Raw genomic sequence first — 20,951 nt, forward strand, 5'->3', positions numbered from 1 at the left:
TAAGAAGCTCAGGTGATGAGGTGTTTGGTGAGCGCAGTCGCTGCGACTTATTGCCTCCCTGCCGCTCGGTTTTCTGGGTGTACAACCGGCGTACCTTCTCAGGCGGATGTTGACCTTCCAGAACCCAAGAAGTCTTAGTTAGCAAAGAAGCCTGCTTACAGTTTTGTAGGTAATGTCTCTCTGGGGCTGCGATTGCCCTCTTCCGGCTCTGGCTGCCTGTCACTGGAAGGGGATGGTCTGCAGCCAGCTATCTCTGTTCAGTCCTTTGTTCTGTGCGCGGGCCTGGCTGTGTCTTAGGTTAGGGCTGGCTTTCCGCGTGGTAGCTATCCCACAGTCTGGTTTGCTAGCCCTAATTAGTTCGCTCAGGTAGTGCTCAGGGCAGTCAGGCCAGATCCTTACTCTAAGCGATGCAGCCCACTCCTCCTTGCCCAGCCCCCACTTGCTAGTAGCGGGTGCAGGCGTCTGTGCTGCTTCTCCGCTGGGGGAGTTACCATTGGGATCGTAATCTGTGGGTTTTAATTGTTTATTTATTTTTCCTCCCTGTTATGTGGCCCTTTGTGCTTCTAAGGCTCGGCATAGACTCAGCAGTGAGAGTGTTCCCTGGTGTTTGGAAACTTCTCTCTTTTTAAGACTCACTTCCCGGAATGGAGCTCCGTCCCTCCCTCTTTTGTCCCTTTTTTTTGCCTTTTATATTTTTTCATACCTCCTTTCAAAGACAATGGGTTGCTTTTCTGGGTGCCTGATGTCCTCTGCTGACATTCAGAAGTTGTTTTGTGGAATTTACTTGGCTTTTAAATGTTCTTTTGATGAATTTGTGGGAGAGAAAATGGTCTCCCCGTCCTATTCCTCCGCCATCTTAGCTTCTCCTTTTCCTGCTTCATTCCGTATTCCAAGGCCAAATTTACCTGTTACTCCAGGTGTTTCTTGACTTCCTACTTTGGCATTCCAGTCCCCTATAATGAAAAGGACATCTTTTTTGGGTGTTAGTTCTAAAAGGTCTTGTAGGCCTTCATAGAACCATTCAACTTCAGCTTCTTCAGTGTTACTGGTTGGGGCATAGACTTGGATTACTGAGATATTGAATGGTTTGCCTTGGAAACCAACAGAGATCATTCTGTCGTTTTTGAGATTGCATCCAGGTACTGCATTTCAGACTCTTTTGTTGCCATGATGGCTACTCCATTTCTTCTGAGGGATTCCTGACTGCAGTAGTAGATATAATGGTCATCTGATTTAAATTCACCCATTTCAGTCCATTTGAGTTTGCTGATTCCTAGAATGTCGACATTCACTCTTGCCATCTCTTGTTTGACCACTTCGAATTTGCCTTGATTCATGGACCTGACATTCCAGGTTCTTATGCAATATTGCTCTTTACAGCATCGGACCTTGCTTCTATCACCAGTCACATCCACAGGTGGGTATTCTTTTTGCTTTGGCTCCATCCCTTCATTCTTTCTGGAGTTATTTCTCCACTGATCTCCAGTAGCATATTGGGCCCCTACTGACCTGGGCATTGCTCTTTCAATATCTTATCATTTTGCCTTTTCATACTGTTCATGGGGTTCTCAAGGCAAGAATACTGAAGTGGTTTGCCATTCCCTTCTCCAGTGGACCACATTCTGTCAGATCTCTCCACCATGACCCGCCCGTCTTGGGTCTAAGCATGGCGGCGGCTGCGTCCAGCGCACTAAGCGTGGCGGCGGCTGCGACCAGTCCACTAAGCCCGGCCGAGAGGAGCTACCCCACGTCCGAGGTCAGGGGCAGCAGCAGGGAGGACCCCATGCCCGAAGGGTGGCAGAGAAGAGGAGTTACCCCACGTCCGAAGTCAGGGGCAGCAGCAGGGAGGACCCCATGCCCAAAGAGCGGCAGCCAAGAGGACTTATCCCACGTCTGAAGTCAGGGGCAGCAGCCCAGAGTGCCAGGCTGCAACAGCGCAGGAATGGCCGAGAAGAGCTACCCAAGTCTGAGGTCAGGGGTGGTGGCCAGGAGGAGCTACCCCATGTCCGAGGTCAGGGACAGCAGCGGGGAGGACCGCATGCCCGAAGGGCGGCAGCCAAGAGGATTTACCCCACGTCCGAAATCAGGGGCAGCAGCAGGGAGGAGCTACCCAATGCCCCAGGCCAGGGGCGGCAGCTGGGAGGACCAACCCCACGTCCAAGGAGATGTGGCTGCCCGGGCACAGGAGGGCCTAGAGGAGCTATCCCACATTGAAGGTCAGGAAGGGCGGCAGTGAGGAAATATCCCTCGTCCAAGGTAAGGAAGAGCAGCTGCGCTTTGCTGGAGCAGCCATGAAGAGATACCCCACACCCAAGGTAAGAGAAACTCAAGTAAGATGGTACGTGTTGCAAGAGGGCATCAGAGGGCAGACACACTGAAACCATATATATGTTAGAATATGATATTTATCTTTCTCTTTCTGACTCATATCACTGTGTATAATAGGTTCTAGGTTCATCCACCTCATTAGAACTGACTCAAATGTGTTCCTTTTTGTGCCTGAGTAATATTCCATTGTGTATATGTACCACAACTTTATCCATTCATCTGTTAATAGACATCCAGGTTGCTTCCATGTTCTAGCTATTGTAAATAGTGCTGCAATGAACAATGGGATATATGTGTCTTTTTCAATTTTGGTTTCCTCAGGTTATATGCCTAGGAGTGGGATTGATGGATCATGTGGTTCTATTCCCCGTTTTTTAAAGTAATCCCCATACCATCTTGCATAGTGGCTGTATCGATTTACATTGCCACCAACAGTGCAAGAGCGTTCCCTCTTCTCCACCCTCTCCAGCATTTATTGTTTGTAGGCTTTTTGATGATGATCATTCTGACCAGTGTCAAGTGATATCTCATTGCAGTTTTGATTTGCATTTTTCTAATAATGAGCGATGTTGAGCATCTTTTCATGTGTTTGTTATCTATCTATATGTCTTCTTTGGAGAAACATCTCTTTAGGTATTTTTCCCACTTTTTGATTGGGTTGTTTGCATTGAGTTGTATAAGGTGCTTGTATATTTTGGAAATTAATCCTTTGTCAGTTGTTTCATTTGCTATTATTTTCTCCCATTCTGAGGGTTGTCTTTTCACCTTGCTTATACTTTCCTATAAGAAAATGATGCAAAGAGCTGACTCATTTGAAAAGACCCTGATGTTGGGAAAGATTGAAGGCAGGAGGAGAAGGAGACAACAGAGGATGAGCTAGTTAGATGGCATCACTGGCTCAATTGACATGAGTTTGGGTAAACTCGGGGAGTTGGTGATGGACAGGGAGGCCTGGCATGCTGCGGTTCATGGGGTCACAAAGAGTCAGACACAACTGAGTGACTGAACTGAACTGAACTGATAGTTTCCTTTGCTGTACAAAAGCTTTTAAGTTTAATCAGTAAACAAATTGTTTACATTTGTTTTTATTTCTGTTACTCTAGGAGGTGGGTCATAAAGGATACTGCTCTAATTTATTTCACTGAGTGTTCTGCCTATGTTTCCCTCTAAGAGTTTAATAGCTTCTGGTCTTACATTTAGATCTTTAATCCTTTTTTAATTTATCTTTGTATGTTGTGTTAGGAAGTGTTCTAATTTCATGCTTTTACATGTAGCTGTCCAGTCTTCCCAGCACCATTTATTGAAGAGGCTCTCCTTGCCCCATTGTATATTCTTGCCTCCTTTGTCAAAAATAAGGTACCCATAGGTGCATGGGTTTATTTCTGGGCTTTCTATCTGTTCCCTTGGTCTATATTTCTGTTTTTGTGCCAGTACCATACTGTCTTGATGGCTGCAGCTTTGTAGTGTAATCTGAAGTCAGGAATGTTGATTCTTTCAGCTCCATTCTTCATTCTCAAGATTGCTTTGGCTATTCTGGGTCTTTTGTGCTTCCCTATGAATTGTGAAATTTTTGCTCTAGTTATGTGAAAAATGCCATTGGTAATTTGTTAGGGATCATATTGAATCCGTAGATTACATTTGGTAGTATAGTCAATTTCACAATATTGATTCTTCCTACCCAGGAACATGGAATATCTCTCCATCTCTTTATGTCCTTTGATTTATTTCATTAGTGTCTTGTAATTTTCTGTGTACAGTTCTTTTGTCTCCTTAGGTAAGTTTATTCCTAGATATTTAATTCTTTTTGTTGCAATGGTGAATGGGATTGATTCCTTAATTTCTCTTTCTGAATTTGCATTCTCAGTATATAGAAATGCAAGTGATTTCTGTGTACTGATTTTGTATCCTGCAACTTTGCTGAATTCACTGATTAGCTCTAGTAATTTTTTGATACTATCTTTAGGGTTTTCTATGTACAGTATCATGTCATCTGCAAACAGTGAGAATTTTACTTCTTTTCTGATCTGGATTCCTTTTATTTCTTTTTCTTCTCTGATTGCTGTGTCTAGGACTTTCCGAACTATGTTGAATAATAATGGTGAAAGTAGACACCCTTGTCTTGTTCCTGATCCTTTATTAATGATGACAATGAAACCAAACCAGACAAAATGCAGCAACCGCAGAGGAATGTAGATTATCTTTGGCCTCTGAAATGCTGGGATGCAAAACTCTTCTTACTTATAAACAAGTCCAGCTCCAAAAGATCAATGGCTGGACTCACCAGACAAATGGGGAACAAGTGGACTGGGTTTGAGGAGTTTTCAAAGAGCAGGTGTAAAGCGTTACAAGGCCTGTTTCTCCCTGGCAGGGCAAAGATGAAGTCACAGGAAGGAACACATTGGAAACAGGAATATGACAGAGCTCTTGTTCTTCAATTCTCCTCCCAGAGGCACCAGAAAGGAGAAACAGCACCAAGGCCTGCTCCTGTGACTTCAGGAGGCCAATGGTTCAGACATACAGGACTAAGGATAATTCTAGCAAAGCTGGGAACCAGCAGAGGAAGTCTGTGAGGTTCAGGGAGACTCACTATGGGTTTAAGCTATTATCCAACCATCAGATAATAGGGTGTCTGTCTTTTCCAAGGCCATAAAAATGTTGATGGACAGAATCCCATCTGTTTCATGTTTTCTTTCCTTTTTAAAATTATTTTTATTGAGATAGAATTGACATATAACATTGAATTAGTTTCAGATTAGATATTTGTATAAATCACAAAATAATCACCAAAATAGGTCTAGTTAACACCCCACCACCACAAATAGTTACAATCATTTTTTGTGATGAGAACTTTTAAGATCTACTCTCTTAGCAACTTTCAAATACATTACACAGAATTATTATCTATAGTCACCATGCTTTACATGATGTTAGATTATTTTAACTAATTGCTGATTTATTTTACCATAAATATGGAAACTTATGTTTGGATGAATTCCCTGGGCATAGGGAAAAAGAAACACAATTTTATATCATGCTGAATTTACTGAAATGAGTGCACTTATCAAAAATTCTGGATTTTCCATGCCACCTGGGGTAGATGGGAGAAGTACCATGGATTCTCAGGTGGTTAATACATTTCAACTTCAAATTAACTTATTACAAAAGAAGTTGAAATAACATAAGTTCATTTATAAAAAGTAGAGTTTTAAACATATAGATTAAAGAGACAGATTGATTGGAATTTATTCAGCATATTCAAAGCTATTGATTGGGAAGGAGAGGGTGACATGATATGAGAGCATGACATGGGGAACTCAAAGACAGTGCTCTGTGACAATCTAGCAGGGTGGGATGGGGATGGACGTGGGTGGGAGGTTCAAGAAGGAGGGGATATATATATACCTAATGCTGATTCATGTTGATGTATGGCAAAAGACATCACAATATTATAAATTAACTATTCTCTAATTTAAAAAAAAAGAAAGTAAAGCTATTCATTAACAGAACAAACTTTTTCTCTAAGATGTCCAGAGTTGAAACAAGTATGTCTTTCCAGTGTCTTTTTAACAGAGGAAAAAGGGACATGGGGTTGACAATTAAAGTGGGAGATCTGCTATTGAAACATGTTAAACATTTCTCCTAAAGTTGCCCTTTAAGTCTTGGATTCAAGAAACCTTTACACACATTTCCAGCTGAGGTTAAACAAAGTAATACTCTCCTTTGTTTTTTCAGCTCTTATGTCTTAAACACATTCCTTTTTCATGGCCTATCTCATGCCATAATTTTTAAATTTTTGTATTTTTATTTGTGATTTTACTGCTTAAAATGGTCCTCAAAGCCCAGTCTTAAGGTATTGTTTCTTAAGAGCATGTACATTCATATAATCCATTATTGAAAACACTGGTAAAAAGCAGATTCTATGAAAAACTTTGAAAGCACATGAATCGCTATGCTCAGTGGAGATATGTTATTGTTTAACATTGTCCTAAGAAGTATTTGTTTTCAGTACTTGACTGGTTTGCATAGTGCTCTTCAAGAAATTCATGTCCATCTGGAGTCTGAAGCTTTGACCTTATTTGGAAATAGACTCTTTGCATATGTAAGCAAGCTAAGATGAGGACTTATACATTAATTTTCCATGTAGCTTTATTTAGTGACAGGTTGTCCATGATGTGTAATTTTAAATGACACTGTGGTTTACAGATAAACATCAGACAAAAGCTATTGTGACATTATAATTAAACATGAGTATGTTTATGTCATGTTAATGAAGTTCTTTTTAATCGTCTCTTTCTTCAGTATATTCTGTGTATTACTTAATCATATATCATGAATAACTTCATTTGTCTCCCAAAGAAACAGTAAAAATAATTTAAAATTCTTTGTTCAGGAATTTCTATTAAGGTCATTAAATAATCCCAGGTTTCATTTAATTTAAGCTATACATTATATGGAACTCCTGGATTAAAAAGCAACATAATACACATCTCAAAAACTTAATGTGAATGGAATATTATAGACAACTTTTCAGATCAAAGCAGTGAGCAAGAAAATGCTGGGAAAGAATATTGCTTTTATTGGACAAGAGAAAGGGAATCTGAGATTTCAAAAACAATGTAGAATTCTCACAATTTTTTGTAAGAAGTGAAAATTATGTAGAAAGCTATCTTTGTCACCTCTATCTTCTCAGAAAAGATGTCAAAAATAATTATTGAATGAATCAATGGTAATGGGTCTAATCATGATCAAATATTTTATGTCAACATTCAATGAAAATATATAAAAACTTAAAAATAAGCCTGACATCTCTTATAGTGTAGAATAATTGATATCTTATAATGTAGAATAATGGATGTCTTAAACATCATCATGTTTTCTTTATGATTCGAGAAAAAACAACTTTTTCATGGGGCTTCCCTGGTGGCTCAGTCGGTAAAGAAACCACCTGGAATACAGGAAATCTGGATTTTATCCCTGGGTCAGGAAGATCCACTAGAGAAGAGAATGGCAACCCACTTCAGTATTCTTGCCTGGAGAATTCCAGGGACAAGGAGCCTGTTGAAATACAGTCCATGGGGTTGCAGAGAGTCAGACACAATTGAGCAGCTAACACTCTCACTTGTTCACAGCCTAGTCTGTTGGCACTTAAGACCTGCTTATCGCTACTGCTTGGTTATTGTTTCTACTCCTTATGAAGTTTTGGATTATTGTGAAAATGTATATCTTTCTATATATTTTCCTGCTCCAATTTCAGGCCACTCTCACCTAAATATTTTATTTGAAATTATTTACTAGTTTGGACCACTGTTTAGTGGTTGGTGTCTTGAGACCAATCTCCATTGTGCGTTTTGTTTTTTCATCAATTAATCCCCCTGAGTCCACTGTAATAGCGCAGATAAAAGTATGGCTATCTTGAATAATATTACTTCTGCATAAAAAATTGTATCATCTTGCTCACCAAGCTTGAAAAGACATTACATCAGCTTTCATTTCAATTATATCAAGTACTAAGATAATACTTCAAGTGACAATAGGTAGGAAATAATCCTGGGAACTGAGATCTTTGGAGACTGGAGACATTTGCTTTACTATTTAGAAGTGTGTTGATACATACCCTTTGTGTAAACATTGTAGAGGGGGGTCTTACAGTTATTCTTCATTATTGATATTTTGGTTATTTAGTTACAAATATATGATGACAAAGGGGAAACAGATTGCAAAAGCTTTTGAAAAATCCCAAAGTACTTAGTTGAAGCAAATTAAAGAAGCTATTAGAAGTGATACTGTATGCTATGCTATGCTATGCTAAGTCTCTTCAGTCGTGTCCGACTCTGTGTGACCCCATAGACAGCAGCCCACCAGGCTCCCCCGTCCCTGGGATTCTCCAGGCAAGAACACTGGAGTGGGTTGTCATTTCCTTCTCCAATGCATGAAAGTGAAAAGTGAAAGTGAAGTCACTCAGTCATGTCCAACTCTTAGCGACCCCATAGACACTGATGTATAGAACAGTATTTTGGACTTTGTGGAAGAGGGAGAGGGTGGGATGATTTTGGAGAATGGCATTGAAACATGTATAATATCATATATGAAACGAGTCGCCAGTCCAGGTTCGATGCATGATACTGGATGCTTGGGGCTGGTGCACTGGGACGACCCAGAGGGATGGTACGGGCAGGGAGGAGGGAGGAGGGTTCAGGATGGGGAACACGTGTATACCTGTGGCAGATTCATGTTGATATATGGCAAAACCAATACAATATTATAAAGTTAAAAAATAAAATAAAAAAAAAGTGATACTAACCAGTCATATTTACCATAAATGTAAGTACTTCTTTGATAGCTTTTTACAAAAATATAAATTGGCCTTAATAGTATATAATTATGTTATACAAATAATCTCAATTATGTACTAGGTATAAATAAAATTAAATGACACACTTATATGCAATATATAAAGAAAATTTTGAAGCTACTATTTAATAATTTTATGCAACATTTTTATTCATTATAGCGTAAGTATTTTGTGATTAACAGGACTTTCATCATTTTTGTGTTCTTGTCTACATATCTTTCCATAATCATTTTTAATATCATAAATATCAAGACACCATGTAATCATTTTTGTACATTATTCAAAATAACACACTTGATGTGTTTTAACAATTATAGAAATTCTTTTAATACTAGCTTTGCACATTTTATATATAGAGAAAGTTAGCATTCATCATATAAAGGCAAAAGACAAAAAAATAGCTTATTTTATGACCAGAAAGAGAAGACTGAAAGTGGGAATATATCCCTCCCAGAAATTTTATAAGTAAAGAATCTAAGTAAGTTTATTAACATATTGAATTAATTGGCTGATACTGAGAAAATAGTATTTTTCGAAAGCTCTGAAACCTCTGAAGACTATAGAAAACACATGAGGCATTGCAGACTTAGGCAGTCTTTCTAGATATAAACTATTAAAAAGAATTATTTAGATGACAGCATATCTAAAGTTTTAGTGGAAAATAATACTAAATAAGGATTAAATAATTAAACAAACTCTGTATAATATCGAGTTACTATACAAGCAAAAAAAAAAAAAGAGGAAAGAAGTAGAAAAAGAAAGAGAATCTTTGCCTCTCCAAAACTTACCTTGAATGTTTACTATTCCTTTTCATTACCCCTTAGGAAAAAAATAGGCGAGATTGTGGAGAAGTGCCAAACGACTTTGGAAATAAGTAAGGATGCTAGTAGTTTACAAAAAATTAAAATTAAGACTTAAGTAAAAGTACTACTTTTATGTATTCTATATATATATATATATATTGGAGAAGGCAATGGCACCCCACTCCAGTACTCTTGCCTGGAAAATCCCAAGGACAGAGGAGCCTGGTAAGCTGCAGTCCATGGGGTCACTAAGAGTCAGACATGACTCAGAGACTTCACTTTCACTTTTAACTCTCAGTGCATTGATATATATGTGGCTCTAGTGCTATACTATTATCAGGGACATGTTACTCTACCAGTTGGACAACTAAGTTACTAAGGTATCTCCACAGATTGTAAAAGTTTCAAATGGATAAGGAAAAAGAAATGTTTATACAAAATAGAAAGATTTAAAATTTGTATGAAGCAGAAAGCAATAAAAGTATATCTTCAATAATATTGGGATACACTGGAGGTAAGCTCTCAGTTTTATTTGAAGTTTTAAAATCAGAGATTTGAGCCTCCTTTTCTCTTTTTTTTCAGGAATATATTGAAGCATTCAGAAGAAAGTTTTTTTTTTTTTGTTTTTACTGATATGTGTGAGAAAACAATGAAGGAAATATGGGATAGTGAATTAATGCATGACATAATAAATTGCAAATTTTAAAAGTCTTTTTTTACTATATACTACTAAAAAATTTTCCTCTAAAAGTACAAGGAAGCAATATTGTGTGTGTGTATGTGCACGCACGCGTGTGTGTGTATTCCTCTGCTGGTGCCATAATTTTTTTTTTTTTAATTTCTTCATCTGTTTTACAGCTAAAACAAAGAATATTATTATAATGAAGGAAAATAATGAGAAATTACACAGAAGTTACCGAGTTTATCCTTCTTGGATTGACAAGTGATCCAAAGTGGCAGGTTGTACTGTTCCTATTTCTTCTTGTTACCTACATGCTAAGCGTGACTGGGAACCTGGTCATCATCACCCTCACCCTTTCAGATCCCCATCTGCAGACTCCAATGTATTTCTTCCTTCGAAACTTCTCATTCCTAGAAATATCATTCACTTCTGTCTGCATTCCCAGATTCCTTGTCGCGATCATGACCGAGGACAGAACCATTTCTTATAACGGCTGTGTGGCTCAGCTGTTTTTCTTCATCTTCTTGGGGGTGACAGAATTTTACCTCCTGGCTGCCATGTCCTATGACCGCTATGTGGCCATCTGCAAACCTCTGCATTACACCACCATCATGAGCAGTAAAGTCTGTATACTTCTTGTCTTTAGCTCCTGGCTTGCAGGATTCCTGATCATCTTTCCACCAATAATCCTGCTGCTGCGATTGGATTTCTGTGGCTCCAATATAGTTGATCATTTCATCTGTGATGCTTCTCCCATTCTGCAGCTTTCCTGCACGAGCACTCACTTTCTAGAACTCATGGCATTATTTTTAGCTGTGGTAACACTCATGGTCACTTTAACATTAGTTATTCTATCCTACACATATATTATCCAGACAATTCTGAGAATTCCTTCCACGAATCAAAGAAAAAAAGCCTTTTCCACGTGTTCCTCCCACATGATAGTTGTCTCTCTGTCTTATGGCAGCTGCATCTTCATGTACATTAAGCCTTCAGCAAGGGAAAGAGTGACTCTAAGCAAAGGAGTGGCTGTGCTCAATACCTCAGTGGCTCCTCTTTTGAATCCATTTATATACACCCTAAGAAATCAGCAAGTGCAGCAAGCCTTCAAAAACATGGTCCAGAGAATAGCCTTTTCTTCAAATAAGTGAATGCGATCCTATAAAAACAGTACCTCTAAAAAGAAAGCCAAATGAAAAACTCTCTGCTCTCTCTACATAAATTCTTTCAGCACCTCATTTCATTCTTTCAGTTAAGACAGATGTATATGTCATCAATGCCCATTTTTCTTATTAGCCTAAAAACAAGGTCCTAACTCTTTTAAGTTACATGAAAAAGATCAGTTTTCCCCTCTGTAACAAAATTTTAGATGTCAGTAATCTCCATTGTTTCTCATATCAAAAAAAGGTAGATTTGGTAGCCTTACAAAAATGGAGATTGTTTTAAGAAGATTCCTAGAAACCACATATAGGAATAAAATCTATTTTATATGAAATAAAAAATATGTATTTCAATTAAAATGTCATGTCACCAAGAAAAAATGTTATAATATTTAGAAGCATTATTAAAATATCTCCTTGAATTTATTAATAAAAACACGTTATATTAATATAGTATTACCACAAAATAAATAGAAATTTAATATAAAGTATGCTGTCAGTTGGAGAAGGCAATGGCACCTCACTCCAGTACTCTTGCCTGGAAAATACCATGGGTGGAGGAGCCTGGTAGGCTGCAGTCCATGCGGTTGCTAGGAGTTGGACACGACTGAGTGACTTCACTTTTAATTTTCACTTTCATACATTGGAGAAGGAAATGGCAACCCACTCCAGTATCCTTGCCTTGAGAATCCCAGGGATGGGAGAGCCTGATGGGCTGCTGTCTATGGAGTCGCACAGAGTTGGACACAACTCAAGCAACTTAGCAGCAGCAGCAGCAGCATGCTGTCAGTATCATTAAATTTGCTATTTGAAATGAGGCTGTATTTATTTTTTATTACTTTCCCCAGAAAATAATGGCAATTTCTTTGCAGTAGAAGGAATAAACTTTATCTCATTTTTTCCTTTGATAATATCTCCTGAAAATTAGATCCTTTAACTGAAGATTAGCTTATTTTTGCCAACCATATTTGAAATGGAAAACTATGGTCTCTGAAGGCAAATTAAGCTATCCTGATAAAATTCATATTTATATTCAGACTCTTTCAATTCATACAAGAATATTTTCTCCTATAGACATGAAGAACGTGATAAACTCAGAATCTAGAATGGTGTGAGACACTGAAACTTTGGAGGGTATCTTGGAAATGCCAATATATTAATTTTTTTTTGCCTTAGTTTTGTTTTACTAGCAAATCTAGAATATAGGCTTTCTCTTCCCATTGTCTTTTTCACAGAAGTCTCTATCTCCCTCATTCATAGCCAAGAAAATGATCCTGGGAGTTAATATTTGATAACTGTAAAAAGGTGTCAAAGCCTGTTTCCTATGGTTAATGAGCCCCTCAACTCCAATGTATCACTAAGAAAATTGGTTGCCTTGGGATAGTAGTTATGTCTAACTAGATACAGGATAAGAGGATTTGACTTTGGTTTCTTGATTTCCAGCTTGGCCTGATAAAAGTACTACTCTTGGTTAAGGTAAAGAAGCTCCAATACTTTGGCCACTTGTTTTGAACAGGTGACTCATTGGAAAAGACCCGAATGCTGGGAAAGATTGAAGGCAGAAGGAGAAACGGGCAACAGAGGATGAGATCGTTGGATGGCATCACCAATTCAATAGACATGAACTTAGGCAAACTCTGGGAGATGGTGAGGGACAGAGAAGCCTGGCATGCTGCAGTGCATGGGGGTCACAGAGTCGGACATGAATTGGTAACTGAACAACACCAAAGAGCTCTACATATTTCCTAAGTCCATGATAAAAATATCTTTTCTACTTGGTCATAGAGAAACTGATTATCCTTAAGCTCTCTCCTATTCTTAAATTATACTCTTATGGAATGGATTACTTTTTTTCAAACAGAATTAATATAGTATTACCACAAAATGAAAACTAAATGATAATTTTATTTGATTATGAATTATTGGGGCAATGTGTAAAGAAATAATACAAGTTTGCCTTTAGAAAACTAAGACAAGTAAACAGAAATGCAAAAGTGAAAATTACGAGTGTGCAAAACAACATGGAAATATTAACTAGATGAATCTAAATTGTGTTAAGATATATATGATCGATAGCTAAAAATGTAGACAGATGAGAGAGAAGGCAAGATCAGAAAATAAGATGGTAAGGAGTGGTGATCATGTCAATTGACAAAAACTTGCCTAAATAATAAAATTTTGCCATTTGCAACAAGATGGACCTGGAAAGTATTGTATTAAGCAAAATAAGACAGAGACAGTTACTGTATGTTAACGGTGAAAATCTAAAAAAATATGTGAAATCAAAAAAATTTTAAAAATGAATGAAACAAACCAGAGAAAACAGATTCACAGGCATAAAAAGTAAATTAGTGGTTAATAAGTTAGTGAGGAAATGAATGTTCAGAGCGGCAAAATAGGGAAAGCAGTTAAAGAGGTTTAAATTACTTGTATAATCTGTATAAGTATAAAATAAATATGCTACAGGAATACATAACATGAGGAATGTAGCCAATCGTTTATAATTACTATAAATGGAATATAACACTAAAAAATTGTGAATCAGCATGTTGCACACATGAAATTTACATAATATTTCAAATCAATGTCTCCATTTTAAAAATGCATTTTTAAATGTTAAAAAGATAATTATCTCTGTATGAATAAACATTTTAAATAAAAAGAAGTTAAAAAAACTAAGTTAAATCTCTGCTAAAAATGAAATCATTAATATAGTTCAATTTATGAAAGAGGGATAAAAATGGATGAAAAGACAAAGGAGGAAATGCCTAACAGCACAGGAAGATTATTAATTTTTACTGTCAATAATGATGTAGGCGAATAATCAAATGTCAATTACCATTTGAAATAACATTCAGAGATATTTGACAAGCAGTCTGTTTTACCCCTTTAAGTGGCCTAAAATACTAATAGACAAATCTCCTAATGGGAAAAAAAAAGGAAAAGTTATGTGTATTACTGAACTCCTAGTAAAATTAAATAAGATATTAGGGGAGAAAACACAGATTAATACAATCAAAGGTGAAAAAGAAGTGATTGCTACTGACCTCATGCATATTAAATGTTAAAAAGCTTTATAATGATGCAAAGGAACTGACCAAAACCATCATCAAGGAATAGAAATGCAAAAAGGCAAAGCAGTTGTCTGAGGAGGCCTTATAAATAGCTGAGAAAAGAAGAGAAGTGAAAGGCAGAGGAGAAAGGGAAAGATATACCCAACTGAATGCAGAGTTCCGGAGAATGGTAAGGAGAAATAAGAAAACATTCATAAGTGAACAATGCAAAGAAATAAAGGGAAATAATAGAATGGGAATACTAGAGATTGCTTCAAGAAAATTAGAGATACCAAGAAATGCTTCATGCAAAACTGGGCACAGTACAGGACAGAAATGGCAAGGATATTTTAAAAAAGCAAAAGAGATCAAGCAAGAATACACAGAAGAAACATACAAAATAGTTCTTAATTACCTGGACAGCCATGATGGTGTGGCTAGACATCTAGAGGTAGACATTCTGGAGTGCAAAGTCAAATGGGCTTTAGGAAGCATTATCATAAACAAAGCTAATGAAAGTGATGGAATTCCAGGTGAACTATTTCAAATCCTAAAAGATGCTGCTGCTAAAGAGCTGCACTAAATATGGCAGCAAATTTGGAGCTCAGCAGTGACCATAGGACAGGAAATGACCGATTTTCATGCCAATCCTAAAGAAAGGCAATGTCAAAGAATATTCAAACTACCATACAACTGCACTCATTTCACATGCTAGCAAGATTATGCTCAACATTCTTCAAGCTGGACTTCAGCAGTATGAGAAATAAGAACTTCCAGATGTACAACTGGATTTTGAAAAGACAAAGGAACCAGAAATCAAATTACCAGCATCCACTGGATCGTAGAAAAGACAAGAGAATTCCAGAAAATTATCTACTTCTGCTTCACTGACAACAATAAAGCCTTTGACTGCATGGATCACAAGAAACTGTGTAAAATTCCTAAAGAAAAAAGAATACCAGGCAAACTTACCTGTCTCCTGAGAAGACTGTATGCAGGACAAGAAGCAATAGTTAGAACCATACATGGAACAACAGACTGGTTCCAAATTGGGAAAGGAGTCCATCAAGATTGTGTATTGTCAGCCTGCTTATTTAACTTCTATGCAGAGTACATCATGTGAAATACTGGGCTACATGACTCACAAGCTGGAATCAAGATTACTAGGAGAAATATCACCATCCTCAGATAGGCAGATGATACCACTTTAATGGGACAGAGAGAAGAGGAACTAAAGAGCCTCTTGATGAAAGTGAAAGAGGAGAGCGAAAAAGCTGGCTTAAAACTCAACATTCAAAAATTATGTTCACTGAGGTTCCATTTCACGCCAGTCAGAAAGGCTGCCATCCAAAAGTCACAAGCAATAAATGCTGGAGAGGATGTGGAGAAAAGGGAACCCTCTTACACTGTTGGTGGGAATGCAAACTAGTACAGCCACTATGGAGAACAGTGTGGAGATTCCTTGAAAAACTGGAAATAGAACTGCCATACGAACCAGCAATCCCACTGCTGGGCATACACACCGAGGAAGCAAGAATTGAAAGAGACACGTGTACCCCAATGTTCATTGCAGCACTGTTTATAATAGCCAGGACATGGAAGCAACCTAGATGTCCATCAGCAGGTGAATGGATAAGAAAGCGGTGGTACATATACACAATGGAGTATTACTCAGCCATTAAAAAATACATTTGAGTCAGTTCTAATGAGGTGGATGAAACTGGAGCCTATTTATACAGAGTGAAGTAAGCCAGAAAGAAAAACACCAATACAGTATACTAACACATATATATGGAATTTAGAAAGATGGTAACAATAACCCTGTATGTGAGATAGCAAAAGAGACACAGATGTATAGAACAGTCTTTTGGACTCTGTGGAAGAGGAAGGGGGGGATGATTTGGGAGAATGGCATTAAAACATGTATAATATAAGAAACAGATCTCCAGTCCAGGTTCAATGCAGGATACAGGAAGCTTGGGGCTGGTGCACAGGGATGATACAGAGGGATGGTATGGGGAGGGAGGTGGGGGGGTGGTTCAGGATGCGGAACACGTGTACACCATGGTGGATGCATGTTGATGTATGGTAAAACCAATACAATATTGTAAAGTAAAAAAAAAAAATAATCATAATAATAATAAAATTTTAAGTAAATTAAGTTCATGGCATTTCGTCCCATCCCTTCATGGCAAATAGATAGGGAAACAGTGACAGACTTTATTTTCTTGGGCTCCAAAATCACTGCAGATGCTGACTGCAGCCATGAAATTAAAAGGCACTTGCTCTTTGGAAGGAAAGCTATGACAACCTAGATAGCATATCAAAAAGCAGACATTACTTTGACAACAAAGGTCCATATAGTCAAAGCTATGGTTTTTCCAGTAGTCATGTATGGATGTGAGAAGCGAATAATAAAAAAAAGGCTGAGCACCAAAGAATTGATGGCTTTGAACTGTGGCATTGGAGAAGACTCTTGAGAGTACCTTGGACAGCAAGAAGATTGAATCAGTCAATCCTAAATACATCAACCCTGAATATTCATTGGAAGGGCTGATGCTGAAGTTGAAGCTTCAATATTTTGAAAACCTGTTGTGAAGAGCTGACTCACTGGAAAAGAGTCTGATGCTGGCAAAGATTGAGGGCAGGAGGAGAAGGGGTCAAGAGAATGAGATTGTTGGATGGCATCACTGACTTGATGGACATCAAGTTGAGCAAACTCTGGGTGATGATGAAGGACAGGGAAGCCTGGCATGCTGCAGCCCATGGGGGCCCCAAAGAGTCACAAACAAGTGAGTGACTAAACAACAACAGCCTTATTTCTGGTCCAACCCTCAAATCCATACATGACTGTAGGAAAAATCATAGTTTTAACAATAGAGACCTTTGCGTGCAAAGTATGTCTTTGATTTTTAATACGCTGTTTAGTGTGTCATAGCTTTTCTTCCAAGGAGTAAGTGTCTTTCAAATTCATGACAGCAGTAACCATCTGCAGTGACTTTGCTGCCCAAGAAAATAATATCTGACAATGCTTCCTTTTTTTAACCCTTCTATATTTATCATGAAGATTTTGGGACCAAATGCCATGATCTTATTTTATTCAATGTTGAGTGTGTGTGTGTGTGTGTGTTTTATTTCAATTAATTTATTTTTTATTGAAGGATAATTGCTTTACAGAATTTTGCTGTTCTCTGTCAAACCTCAACATGAATCACCCATAGGTATACATATGACCCCTCCCTTTTGAACCTCCCTCCCATCTTCCTTCCCATCCCACCCCTCTAGGCTGATACAGAGCCCCTGTTTGAGTTTCCTGAGCCACACAGCAAATTCAGTTGGCTATCTATTTTACATATGGTAATGTACGTTTCCATGTTACTCTTTCCATATATCTCACCCTCTCCTCCTCCTTCCCCATGTCCATAAATCTATTCTGTCTGTTTCTCCCTTGTTGCCCTGTAAGCAAATTCTGCAGTACTATTTTTCTAGATTCCATATATATGTGTTAGAATACAATATTTATCTTTCTCTTTCTGACTTACTTCACTCTGTATAATAGGTTCTAGGTTCATCCACCTCATTAGAACCGACTCAAATGTGTTTATGGCTGAGTAATATTCCACTGTGTAAATATACCACCACTTCTTTATCCATTCATATGTCGATGGACATCTAGGTTGCTTCCATGTTCTAGCTATTGTAAATAGTGCTGCAATGACCAATGGGATACAAATGTCTCTTTCAATTTTGGTTTTCTCAGGTTATATGCCTAGGAGTGGGATTGCTGGATCATATGGTGGTTTTATTCCTAGTTTTTTAAGGAATCGCCATACCCTCTTCCATAGTGGCTGTATCAAGTTTTAAGCTAGCTTTTTCACTCTCCTATTTCACCCTCAACAGGAGGCTCTTTAGTTCACTTCCTGCCACTAGAGTGATATCGTCTGAATATCTGAGGTTGTTGATATTTCTCCAAGAAATCTTGATTCCAGGTTGTGATTCATCCAGCCCAACATTTCACATGATGTACTCTTCATGCAAGTTGAAAAAACAGGATGACAATACAACCTTGTTATACTATTTTTCAATTTTGAACCAGTCACTTATTCCATGACCAATACTAATGGTTGTTTCTTGACCACATATAGATTTCTCAGGAGATAAGTAAGGTAGTCTGGTATTCCCATCTCTTTAAGAATTTTACCCAGTATGTTGCAATCCACAGAGTCAAAGGCTTTAGTATAGTCAATAAAGCAGAAGTACATATATTTCTGGAATTCCCTTGCTGTTTCTAACATCCAACAGATATTGGCAATTTGATCTGCTTTCTCTCTCTTTTCTAAAATCAGCTTGCACATATGAAAGTTTTCATTTCTCATACTGCTGAAGTCTAGCTTGAAGGATTTTGAGAATAACTTTGCTAGTATGTGTAATGAGTGAAATTATATGGCAGCTTGATGTTCTTTGGCATTGCTCTTCTTTGGAACGGGAATGAAAACTGACCTTTTCCAATCCTATGGCCACTACTGAGTTTTCCAAATTTTCTGATATATTGACTGTAGCCCTTTAACAGTGCCATCATTTTAAAATTTGTAATAGCTCAACTGGAATTCCATCACTTCCACTAGTTTACTTCATAGTAAGAATTCCTAAGGCCCACTTGACTTCACACTCCAGGATGTCTGGCTCTAGGTGACTACACCTTCATGGTTATTTTAAGACATCGTTAAGGCATTTTTTTGTATATTTCTTCTGTGTATTCTTGTCACCTCTTCTTAATATCTCCTGCTTTGGTTAGGTCCTTACCATTTCTATCCTTTATCATGTCCATCTTTGCTAGAAATATTCCCTTGATCTCTCCAATTTTCTTGAAGAGATCTCTAGTCGTCCCCATTCTTTTATTTTCCTCTACTTCTCTTCATTGTTCATTTAAGGAGGTCTTCTTTTCTTTCTTTGCTTTTCTCTGGAACTCTGCATTCAGTTGGGTATATCTTTTCTTTTCTCCCTTGCTTTTTATTTTTCTTCTTTTCTCAGCTATTTGTAAAGCCTCTTCATACAACCACTCTCCTTCTGCATTTCCTTTGAGATGGTTTTGGTCACTGACTGCTATACTACGTTAGGAACCTTTGTCCAAGTTCTTCAGGCACTCTGTCTATCAGATCTAAGTCCTTGAATCTAAGGGATTGAATGAAAAGATGTTAGGCATCACTGTCCTTAGATAATTGCAAATTATATCAATAATGAGCTATATTTATGCACATATTTTGACTCGTCGGTAAAACATTAACAACACCAATTGCTAGAGATAACGCAGGTAACAGAAAATCTGATATTTTCATTCCCTGTGAATGGTAACACAAAATGATATTGTCACTTTAGGAGACATTTCTCAGAGTCTTAAAAAACTATACCTATGTCTGACTCACATATGGCAAAAACCAACACAATATTGTAAAGCAATTATTTCCAATTAAAAATTAAAAAAAAAATTTAAAAAGATATGCAGAGTTTCTAAGTTACCTGGTGGCCCAGTAGTTAAGATTCTGGGCTTTCACTGCCATGGACCAGGTTCAGTCCCCAGGGGGAAACTAATATCCCAAAAGCCAAGTGTCAAAAAAAAATAGAAGAATCTAAGTATGGTCTTCCACATAATCCTGCAATTGCAGTTGCAGATACTTACCCAGTTGATTTGAAAACTCAAATCTACACAAAAACTGAATTCAAATAGTTCCTAGAAGCTTTATTTATAATCACCAAAAACTAGAAGTATTCAAGATGCTCCTACATAGGGAAATGGATGAAAAAAAAAAGTAGTTCTTCTATATATTCAATGAAAGAAAGTAATGGCTATCAAACTGTGAAAAGACATGAATGAACCATAAATCAGCATTTCTAATTGAATGAAACCAGTTTGAAAAGGCAACATATTGTATGATTTCAGTTATATGATATTCTAGAAAAAACAAAACAATATATGATGTAAAAAAGTCAATGGCTGTCAGGGATTGTTGAGAAACAGAGAGGATTACATAGGTGACACGAATGGGGGCTTTAAGGCAAAGAAACTATTTTGCTTAATTTGTAATGATGAATTCATGGTCCTATGCATTCTTCAAAATCCATAGAAAATTACATTCCAAAGAGTAAACCTTGGGCTTCCCTGGTGGTCTGGTGTTTAACAATCCAAGTGACAATGTAGAGAACACCTATTTGATGCTGGTCTAAAAGGATCCACATGCCATGAAGCAACTAAGCCCATGCATCACAACTACTGAGCCCACATCCTAGAGCCTGTCCTTCACAAAAGAGGCCACTGCAATGAGGAGCCTGTGCACACAACTAAGAGAGTAATTCTCTCTCATCACAACTAGAGAAAGCCCTCCTGCAGAAATGAAGACACAGTGTAAACAAAAAGGTTGTTTTTAGAAAGGGAGTGGGGAGGGTGGTAAACCTTAATTTACACAAATGTTTTTAAAAAATCACTTAAGAGGTTGGGGGATCACAGACTGGAATGCAGAATATGTCTCCCAAAACAACTGTATCTTATATGTCTGCAATAATCGCACTGAAGGGAGT

General features: G+C 37.6%; 1 protein-coding gene across 1 annotated transcript; it reads left to right on the forward strand.

Annotated features, from left to right (window-relative positions):
- The first annotated feature begins 10,377 nt into the window (after nucleotides 1-10,377).
- On the forward strand, nucleotides 10,378-11,316 carry LOC113893706 (olfactory receptor 6C75). The gene has a single exon (XM_027543581.1). It carries the CDS (start codon nucleotides 10,378-10,380, stop codon nucleotides 11,314-11,316), a length of 939 nt encoding a protein of 312 aa, XP_027399382.1.
- Nucleotides 11,317-20,951: the final 9,635 nt, after the last annotated feature.

The sequence above is a fragment of the Bos indicus x Bos taurus genome, chromosome 5 (genome assembly GCF_003369695.1).
Source record: "Bos indicus x Bos taurus breed Angus x Brahman F1 hybrid chromosome 5, Bos_hybrid_MaternalHap_v2.0, whole genome shotgun sequence".
NCBI lineage: Eukaryota > Metazoa > Chordata > Mammalia > Artiodactyla > Bovidae > Bos > Bos indicus x Bos taurus.

Coding starts and splice junctions, on each gene's coding strand:
- LOC113893706 (XM_027543581.1), top strand. CDS start 10,378: ATGAGAAATTACACAGAAGTTACCGAGTTTATCCTTCTTGGATTGACA.